Below are 10,416 nucleotides of genomic sequence, written 5' to 3'. Positions count from 1 at the left end.
ATCACTATCAGACAGCATTACGGGTTGTGAGATATCTAAAAAATGCCCCAGGACAGGGTATACTCTTGAGGAGTGATTGTGATCTTCGGTTATCTGGATGGTATAATTCGGACTGGGTATCCTGTCCCAAGTCTCGCAGATCGGTTACTGTGTGGTTGGTGTTTCTTGGCTCTTCTCTCGTGTCCTGTAAGTCAAGAAACAGCCAACTGTGGCCTTATCTTCCGCTGAGGCTGAGTATCGATCTTTAGCAGCTTTGATTTGTGAGTTGAAGTGGCTACAAGGGGTCATGGTGTTCCTTGGAGTACCTCAATCGGGTATGCATGTGTACTCAGACAGCCAATCAGCTCTTCATATGGCTTAAAATCCAGTGTTTTATGAGCGTAGCAAACACATTAAAGTGGATTTACATTTCTTACGGGATCATATCCAAGATGGGACTATTGTTGCTTCCCATGTTCCCACGACTTCTTAATTCGCTGATATTCTCACTAAGCCTCTTGGAAACAATTATTCGACCATTTTAGATCCAAGTTGGGCATCTGTGATTTGTATGCTCCAACTTGAGGAAGGGTGTTAGAATATGTTATATTAATTGATATACTATTATTATATATGATTAAATGGGCCGGAGATACGGCCCATTAGGTTATAGAATGTTCATGTATATATATACTCTACACAAACCATATTCAGAGTTAAAAATGAAATTACATTTGACACAAGACAAGCAACAAGAAACTATATTTTCACTCGAAGGGCATTCATTTTAGGAACTAAAACATGGTACATCTTTTACCTGATATGATACAAAAGAAGTTCAAGGAAATTGGATGATAAAAAAAAACAAAGTGATAAATATTTTTTAATATGGTTCATGTATTGTACAAATGTAGAAAAAAAATAAAAAATAGAATAAGATACTTTCGCATCAAGGGATAAGGAACAATTAATAAACAAACAATTCCTTATTTCATTATAGCAGTAATTGAATTTTGATGAAAATGTTTAAGAGAGCACCAAAATGTTGATGAAATATCAAGCAATCATACACAAAGTAACGATACTAATGAACATGGAAAATTTTGAAGTGTGTTGGCAAGTAATCCTCAGGAGACCATGGGTAAGATTGAGACAGCTCTACCACCTTGTAAATATCCTCAGGAGACTTCGGCTCCATCAATTCTAAATCACGAGCAAGGGTAATATATACTTCACTTAGCTTGGTGTTGTTGATAATTTCTTGCAATGCCTCCCTTTCTTCATCAAGTTCAAAGGTTACTCCCTGAATACATTACAGCACAAAAGCAAAAAGAAATGATATTATCAAAGAGAAGTTATATAAATATATTCTCCATAATCACTCATAAGTCCTAAATCAAGTACTTGAAATATAGTACTGGGTTAAAGCACCAACATAACTCTGAAGTTATAATGATCTAGAGTCACTTACATGTCGCGCAAGCAGCATGTAGCATAACTGTTTTTTCTTTAACGCATCAGTGCAAGATGTGAAAACCTGCTTCACATACTGTCATGATAAATATGAAAATACCATCAGAACCAAAATAAAGACCAAATAAAATAAACAAACAAAATATTCTTTATAATCATCTTTTCTCATAATGAGTTTTTCCTTTGTTCATATTGATTCATCCTATAGACATATAGTTTCATATCCTGAATGAAATATGAACCTGCATGTTATCCAGGAATAATACAATCTGAAGTGCAATGATAACTTCATATAGATGATGAGTGGTGAAAAATACATTTATTGAAAGGAAAAAAAATGTGTACAGGGAAGAGCAAGATATGAAAATGGAAAATAGAAGGAAAATATAAGTGGTTAGATTCTCACCACTCTGCGGAATGCATTTTCCGATTGACCTCTGTTCACCTGAGGTACGAGGGAGCCAAGTTACTTTGGAGGTGTCGATTTGAATGATGCATTTATTGATGTTTGAAAAGGGTGTTTGGTACAAGTCTATGCAAGTATATATATATATATGAGGATTAGCCAAGTGAGTTTAGTTTTCGATTTTGGTAAAGGAAAAGAAAATCCGATATTCTGTTGTAATTGGTAGGTTGCTCGATATTTAAGGAACGGTCTGGTCTGGCCTGGTTTTGGTCTGGTTTTGACCTTTAAATCAGCTAAATTGATTGAATATTTATATAAAAAAAAAATCATATTTTGGGACTAACCTTGTTCCATGACTTCCATCAGAACACGAAGATTTCAACCAAGTAGTACTTTGTCATTAGTTCTTTGGGGGAATTAGGCAGACAATATTATTCTCACACATGCATTAAAGGGAATCATATTTGTCATTAGTATTACAAAGTATAACCTAACTATAACTACAAAGTATAACAAAGTGAAAAAGCCTATCCAAAGCACTTTCTTTCAGCAGAAACAGATACATCTAAAGTTTTAGATTTATAACTAAACACAAGTTACAATTAAGAGAACTAATTTTCAGAAGAAACTATATTCTATAATTGTTAAGTCTATGCTTGTTGTATCATTCTCACATCATTTCCTCCATCTCCAATAGCCAAAGTTCTATATTCACATGTTTTTAAGAGTTCTACAAGCTGAGCAAAGAATTCGGATGGCTGAACACGTCATGTGAGGATATTTGCAGCCTACATATAATCATATATTCTTAAGCTTTAGAAATGGACCCATCCCAGAGTTAACAAACTTTTGTTGATATGCTGTAAATATTCAACAATTACAAAAATTATAAATTGAAGGATAATAGATTAAAATCATATTAAAAATTTGTTACCATTGTTTCTTTCAATGTTTCTTTTGTCACTCCGTTTTTTTGTTAAGCGTTCACTCCCAAATCAACCAATCCCGCATGCTTGTGGTCCAACAATCTGAAAATTAAAGTTTTAATATATTTATATAACTATATTTTCCATAATTTTAAAAAAAAAATCATACTTTCGTGATATTTAGAAACATAAAGTTTGACAAGTAACTCTTTAAAAGTTGTCATTCATTAAAGACCAAACAACTGAAAAGATAATAAAAAAATATATATATTTGTCAAAATAATGATATTTCTAATAAAAAAAATATTTTTTCAATAATGATATTTGAAAATTTTGTTTAATATAAATAACATTTATATTTTGATGACTCTCTCGAGATATCATATCCCTTATCTCATCGTTGTAAACTTTTAAAATTAATATATATAAATAAAATTTATTAAACACAAATTTAAAAATTTTAATGTAAAAAATATGGTTACCTTCACTATATATGCATATCTATATATGCATATCTATTTTTATCGTAATCATCAATATTAAATTGATAGCCCTAGGTTTTTCTATAAGAAAAATAAATATATAGACAAATAAATATATTTGTTTAAAACAATCAATTTAATAACAATAATAATTTACATAAAATACTGAAGCGGGGTTGTCAACTTAAATTCCCTAAATGGTATAAAAGATTTGTAAATATTCAACCATTAAAAAAAATTTAAAATGAAGTATAATAGATTAAAATCATATTAAAAATTTGTTACCATTGTTTCTTTCATTGTTTATTCTGTTATTCCGCTTTTTGTTAAGCGTTCACTTCCAACAATCTGAAAATGAAAATTTTAATTAAGGATATAAAGGAAGGATAAAACAAGACTTTAACTAGAATTTGGAAGGAATAAAACTATATAGTACAAATTACTAAGCCTTGTTTAATATTTAGGTATTTCTATTATTAACATTTATTATACCATTAAAGATAAAAATAAAACCAATTAAAAATTATAATTGAAATAGTTGAACTAGATACTATTAAATGAGTTTCTAAAAAAAAATATAATTTGACATTTAACTTTAATCACAAATAAATAAGTATTGTTGGATCATATTTAATTGCACTTAGGATTGTAGTGTGCTATTTGCTTTTATTTTTTATAATATGAAAAATAAAAATTACCTTAATTTTGAAGTTCATCATCTGTTCGTTGAGTAATAAAAAGCAAATTGTATTGATACGTCTTCATTCATAATTAATAATTGGCTTTTTAGTGTTGGAAACCTGAATGCGATTCCTCTTCGGAGCTCGCTAGTTTTAGAAAATGAAACCCTAATTATACTGCATCCGTGGGCCACCGGTGCATCCTTCTAGAAATAGAAAGCGGCCCATTCTATAAATAAAATATAATTACTTTTGATAAGGGATTTTGATTATTAGGATTATTTTTCTGATAAAATAAATGAGTTATTTTAAAATCTTATTAAAAAAAATAATACAAAATATAAATTTAATAAAAATAAATTAATATATTTTAATATTTTAGTTAATAAATTAAGTGAATTAATAGTTAGAATATTTATATAATTAAAATATATATATATATATTAGTTATTAAATTATTTTATTTAATTTTTTTTAACTATAATCAAAATATTATTTTTTTTATTTTTTTTAAACATTAATATTTATTTTATTAATTAAAATATTAAAATATTTTTATATTTAAAAAACATTATTATTTTATAATATTTTCTAAATCTTTTTTCAAAAATACACTATTTTTTAAATCAAATAAAAATAATTTATTTAATGATTTCACGTATTCTCCTTTATTAAATCACTCAATTTATTAAATAAATTATTAAAATATTATTTTAAATTATTATTTTTTAAAGTGGGGTCTTATTGTTAAATAAAAGTTAGTTCACTCACTCACGAGACCTTCTTGTCCCATTTGAGCTTTTTTTTATGGACATAATCAAAAGCAAGAATGTTTTGATGCAAACGCACCAGCAAAGCGCCTTAGTCAAGGGATCTGGTCACGTTGGTCTGGTTTTAAACTTTGCAACTATTGTCTTTGAAATTTTATTTCCGGCCTATTTGATTTAATTTATGAATTACAAATATAACAATTGTAGCTTTTAAAGCAACAAGGAGTGATTACCAACTTGATTTGATGTGCCCACCAATAATATAATATTTCTCTCATATCTCTTAGCAAAGACAAAAGGACGGGGTTTAAAAAATTGGTACAATTGAAAGGCGAAAAATCTAAAAAGTCAAGCTTCATTCATTGTCCCCTCTTCTACTTTTCTTCATTCTTGACAATATCATCAATGAAGGCTAACAAGTTAGGGTCCAAACTACTTGTAAATGTATATGGATGCGGGTAGACATTGACCCCTGTTAGGATAGGGGTGGCCTTTCCCTAGGGTAGTTGACCCTTGAAGTATAGTGAACTTTACCCACAATAACTGGTGATTGAAGTGCATAATGCTACTCGTAATTGTCAGTACAATATGATTTGAAAAGTAAAGAATCTAATAAGTAACTTGGTCATCTTTATTCTATTTCATATATGTCTGAAGATCCGCATAGTCATCGATTTATGTGTTATTTATCTATTCCTACTTTTTTTTATGCTAATGTTAGTGATTGGAGATAACTCTCTTTAATTATTTCAGCTCCATTGGCTAAAGGGACATATCCTTATATATTAATAACATTTAAATCTTTTTATCTAAAATTTTCTATATCTCCTCAAAATCACCATAAACATTATTTTTGAGGAATATAAAGATTGTTTTTCCCAAACCATAAAGATTTTTTTTTTCCAAACTCCTAATGCATTTTCGGGAAATATAATAAAAAAATTTCAAACTCCTAAAGTATTTTCAGAGACTAGCTCTTCACTACGAGTCAACTCGGAACCAACCATTTTCTAATTTATAATGTTTATAGAAGAATAAAATAATAAAATTTTACATTCCAATTTAATTGAAATATTAGAAGAAATGCCACCTAATTATATAAATTGAAGAGGTTCTTCAATTCCGTAGATATTTCATAATCGAACATAATATTAAGAGTCAAGAATGACAAGAGTCGCTTCAATTTATATTTAAATATTTGTATTTTTTTATATAAATATATATATATTTATTTGGTGAATGCATATAAAGAATAAGGTACTTACATATAATAGGAAGAAAGTAAAAATATGAATATGATACATGATATATGATAGATAATTTTTTTATATTAGTCTCATTTTGGTATTTATTTTATACTAGACGTCTGATAGGCTCATATATATTACATTATGTGAGTTATATTCACCTTTTTTAATAGTATGTATTGGTAATAGTAACTTGATAAGTTTAAATAGATTGTGTATAATTCATCTTATTTTTTACTTTTTATTAACCCATATTTTTTTATTATTTAAAAATATATATGATATTCAGTTCAATTTTGAGTGAGTATTTTTTTTTTTAAGAAGACTTTTTACACTTACATAAGAGTAATATATATTTTAAATTTAGAAAAATGGACATTAATGTTAAGAAATAATTTATGTAGGAGATGTATATAAAATTTTGGGATAATAAGGATTTTGCTCCAAAGAACATTTGAAATACATATTTTCATTTGTTTGAGATGAATATATTTATTTTGTTTGATTTTGCTCACTACCCAATAAAATTATTATGATACATTATAGCTCCATTAGTATTACGTCATTTTATCTTTATTGGCAGCAATAGATTATTTAGCCCAAAAAAACAAAAAACGATGGAGCAATTAAGGTGGTCAGCTAGTAGAGTTGAACAATTGGTTGGGTCAACACGATATTAGTACGAAACGATACAAAATTATATCACCCGAATTTTGGGTTGGACACGACATAAACACGAGACGATACGATCACTACACTATTACAAATTGACATGATCATGACATTATCACGAGTCAGCACGACATAACATTTCTCTCCGACGACTCTTCTCTCTGTTGTTGTGGGTCGCGACGATTCTTCAAAACAATATACCAACTGTATTTACATGATCGGACAAACCTGGAAAAGGCAGGAGCAAGCTCTACTCCTACTTTAGAATTATTATGTTATGAACTATAACTAAAATTGATAAAGAGATATTTGATGAAATTGTTTTAGTTTTAAGTTATTTGATTTTGTATTATTTCTTTTGTGTTTGGATACTTTTGAACTTGTTTTATCTTTTCATTTATTGTCTATTAAATTAGTTGCAACTTGCAACAAAATCACTTGAAAAATCAAGGATTATATCATGTTTTGATTTAACACCATTTTATGATGTTGATTTGTAAGTCACAACTCATTTCTCTTTCCTCTTTCCCATTTTCCGATCATTTCTTTTTTTCAAACAAAATGATGTATAAGGAATGTAAAAAGAGCAAAATACTTATTAAAAAATTTAAGCACTTTCTTTTGGGTTTAATTATCTCAAAGTATAATATTTTTTTTGAAATTTTTTCACCCTAAGGTCCAAGATCATTTAACACTACTTTGTAAAAAAAAATGATATTTTTTTAATTAATTAAAATGTCAAGTCTAAGTATCATGCTAGTCTCATGGCATTGATTTTTTAATTAAAAATGACCAAGTCATTTCTCTTGTTTCCTTTTCCTTTCTCATTCAAGCTCGATTGAGAGAGTAGCTATGATTCTTGGATGTTCTTGAAAATTATGAAGTTCACACGTTTTTTTTTTCTTAATTTTGCCCGTAATGATTTATTTTTCAAAATTCTACAAAATCATTGTTAAATAAAAATAAATTATTAATTAACTTAATCAATTAACTAATAAAAATAATAAAAGAGAAAACAAAATGATTATTCCTTTTTAAAAAGAAATAATCTTATTTAAAATAATAATTTAAAGGAATTAACCCCACCAAGGTAACCTGTGATAATAGTCTGTTTAAGAGATTAAATGGTTATTCCATCTAAAAATATTTTGAGTTTAAGCCGGGGGCTATGTATGGTGTCATGTTAATTCTTATTTAATTTCAAAAAAAAAAATAAAGGAATCAAAAACTAGTTAACTTAATTAAACTAATCTAACTTACTCTAATTAAATAAAAACAAACAGATAATCTAAACTTATTAATGAAAACAAAAATATACCTAGGGAGAACTTTTTTTTAAAAACTTTAATATATATATATTTTTGTATTTTGATTATGTAAATACTTAATTAAATAAATTTTGAGTATTTTAAGGATAATATTTTTCATAAGTGTTATATCTTAGATAAATTAGGGTTTAGAACTTATTAAATGAAATTCTTTTTTTCTTAAAAATTCAATTATTTTAAAGATAATTATTTATAAACTATAAAAATTGAGGTAAAAAATCAAACTAGACGTTGTTGACAAATTGATACATTTGACGTTTATTTAATTACGTTTTAATACAAGATTAACCTATATTTATAGCTTTCAAATTCAATTTAAAATATTTTTTTAGTAGAAATCAAATCTAAAAAATTTAGTCTCTCAAGTAAAAATTTTGAAATTTCAATTATATCCTAATGAGTTTGAATACAAGAGTTTATTTCTTAAAGAAAGTTAGAACAATATTTCACAACAAACATTCATTTTAATTATAGTATTTTTAGTGCTGGACTCATTTAGTCTTTTATACAATTCTCTCAAGTTTAGCTAATTAAATCGTACTTTTATTATGTTTTTCATATATATAATATATTTGTTTTATCCCTTGCTTGTATGAAGTGAAGTTATGTTGCTTTACAATACAAGTAATAAATAAAAAAGACAATATATAATGTCTATATAATTCACACAACTTTTCATATTCATTAGCTAGCTTATTGCACACACACAAATACATATACTTAAGGAGACATTATAATCTATATATGATCATTACACATGATGATAAAGTAGTTTATTCTAAAAACTATTGAAAGCAATCATTTGTCGGACATTGATGGGATAACAATCGTTAGGCGGGCCAATAAAAGCTCGACGAGCGAGGATAAAATTGACTGCTTGCGTTGGATGGAAGGCATCCCAAAACAAGTATCGACTCCTGTTGAAGCAAGGGACTGCAAATGGAAGACATGTTATCTGCCCTTGGTTCCTTCCTATTCCACAACAAGCTCTATTCACCACATTTAACCCTATATATATAGAGATCATAGAATCCAAGTAAATAATTAATTATAACTAATTTTATAATGTATCAACCTTTATCTAATTTGAAAATATCTATTGGAATTGGATTAAAAATGTATCAACCTTTGTCTAACTATGTATTTTCAAAGGTTGTTAATATTACTTACCATAATTGGCTGGGGTGTTAAGGATGTCACCAAGAACTCCATATGAGTTGCCATAGACAAAAATGGCACCAGGGTGGTTTCCACTATTAAGTCTTGCAACAAGAGATCTCAGCCCTTCATTAAACGGGCCTAAGATCCGATTCACATGATCCAAACACCTTCCGGGTGGGGCCTGACCCGTTGCCAACTGGTTTGGTATACAACCAAGTGGGCCAACTCCGGGTAGGAAAAACTTCCTCAAACCCAAACTATACAAGGTCTGCCAAGTATATATAAATTGAATAATTATAAATAAATTGCATATCCTTGGCAAAACAATTTGAATAATAAAAACATAACAAAATAATAAGGAATATACCACGAGTTGACGCGCATAATGATTGAGGAGAAGATTTGCGTAATCTTCAGGTCTGTAAATCTCGCTAGACGAGTACAAGGAAGGAAGGAGGTAGTTGTTAATGTAGTCGTTGCTTCCGAACACCATAACCGCGATGCATCTCGAGAGATAATGAGTTACATTATTTCGGCTCATCATTCTGTTCATTTGGGAGACCGTTGATATAAAATTTTGTGTTTGTTGACTCAAACTATACCTATCGCCCTGTTTATGCAAATCATTAAAATTGTTATTTATGTATAAGATAAATGAGTATTTGATTTTAAGTTTGGTTATTTTCTTCAAAATTTTGTTTTTTCAAGTAATAACAAGGAGCTCATTATAAACAAATTATATCCAATTTTTGTTGTGTAATATTTCTTTTTGAGGATTATGTTTTTGTTGTATATAATTAAATTCTTTGAAAAGGAAATGACTATATATAATATTACATAATGTTTGCCGGTTTCGTCGAGGATACCAGCCGCAGCGGATGCATAATTGACTCCTCCGAATATTCGAGGTCCGGTGGTGGAAGGATTTGCAAATGGAGGTGGTGCTGGAATACCAATGTAACGTCCTATAATATATAACCAAAAAAATCATTATTAACCAAAAAAACGTTATAAATAGTAACAAAATTAACATTTTTTCATTCAAATTCAAACTAAAGAAGTGTTACTAAATAATATTTACCTAGAGTATCAACAAAGTTTTCGCCATTGGAAAATCTTCCCGTGAAGCCTCCGGGAAAGTCAATTCCATAAGGATAGTAATTCGACTTGGCAATGCTATTAAGGAAATTATTATTCCCATTATCCACCAACGAATCTCCAAACACGAACATAGCCGGCACAGAAGCTCCGGTCACCACCGCCACCATCGTCATCATCACCGCCGCGGTTGT

General features: G+C 28.5%; 2 protein-coding genes across 3 annotated transcripts; both read right to left on the bottom strand.

Annotated features, from left to right (window-relative positions):
• Window positions 1-931: 931 nt before the first annotated feature.
• On the bottom strand, window positions 932-1,946 carry LOC124923663 (26S proteasome non-ATPase regulatory subunit 2 homolog A-like). 2 transcript variants are annotated; one of them, XR_007098257.1, is made up of 3 exons: window positions 1,859-1,946; window positions 1,451-1,528; window positions 932-1,282 (listed from the first exon to the last, which is right to left on the bottom strand). XR_007098257.1 is itself a non-coding variant. In XM_047463627.1 (2 exons), exons 1-2 carry the CDS (start codon window positions 1,466-1,468, stop codon window positions 1,064-1,066), a joined length of 237 nt encoding a protein of 78 aa, XP_047319583.1. In that variant the 5' UTR covers window positions 1,469-1,721; the 3' UTR covers window positions 932-1,063. The 2 variants fall into 2 exon arrangements, 1 of the variants encoding a protein (XP_047319583.1); XM_047463627.1 differs by lacking the exon at window positions 1,859-1,946 and having other exon boundaries at window positions 1,451-1,721.
• Window positions 1,947-8,709: 6,763 nt separating this feature from the next.
• LOC124927729 (GDSL esterase/lipase At1g71250-like) lies at window positions 8,710-10,416 on the bottom strand. The gene is made up of 5 exons (XM_047468188.1): window positions 10,206-10,416; window positions 9,962-10,089; window positions 9,492-9,734; window positions 9,134-9,392; window positions 8,710-8,971 (listed from the first exon to the last, which is right to left on the bottom strand). The coding sequence occupies exons 1-5, from the start codon at window positions 10,399-10,401 to the stop codon at window positions 8,742-8,744; spliced, it is 1,056 nt and encodes a 351-aa protein (XP_047324144.1). The 5' UTR covers window positions 10,402-10,416; the 3' UTR covers window positions 8,710-8,741.

Source organism: Impatiens glandulifera, chromosome 2 (genome assembly GCF_907164915.1).
Source record: "Impatiens glandulifera chromosome 2, dImpGla2.1, whole genome shotgun sequence".
Taxonomy (NCBI): domain Eukaryota; kingdom Viridiplantae; phylum Streptophyta; class Magnoliopsida; order Ericales; family Balsaminaceae; genus Impatiens; species Impatiens glandulifera.
Note: the sequence above shows the minus strand (reverse complement) of the source record. Positions and strands in the feature narration are given on the sequence as shown.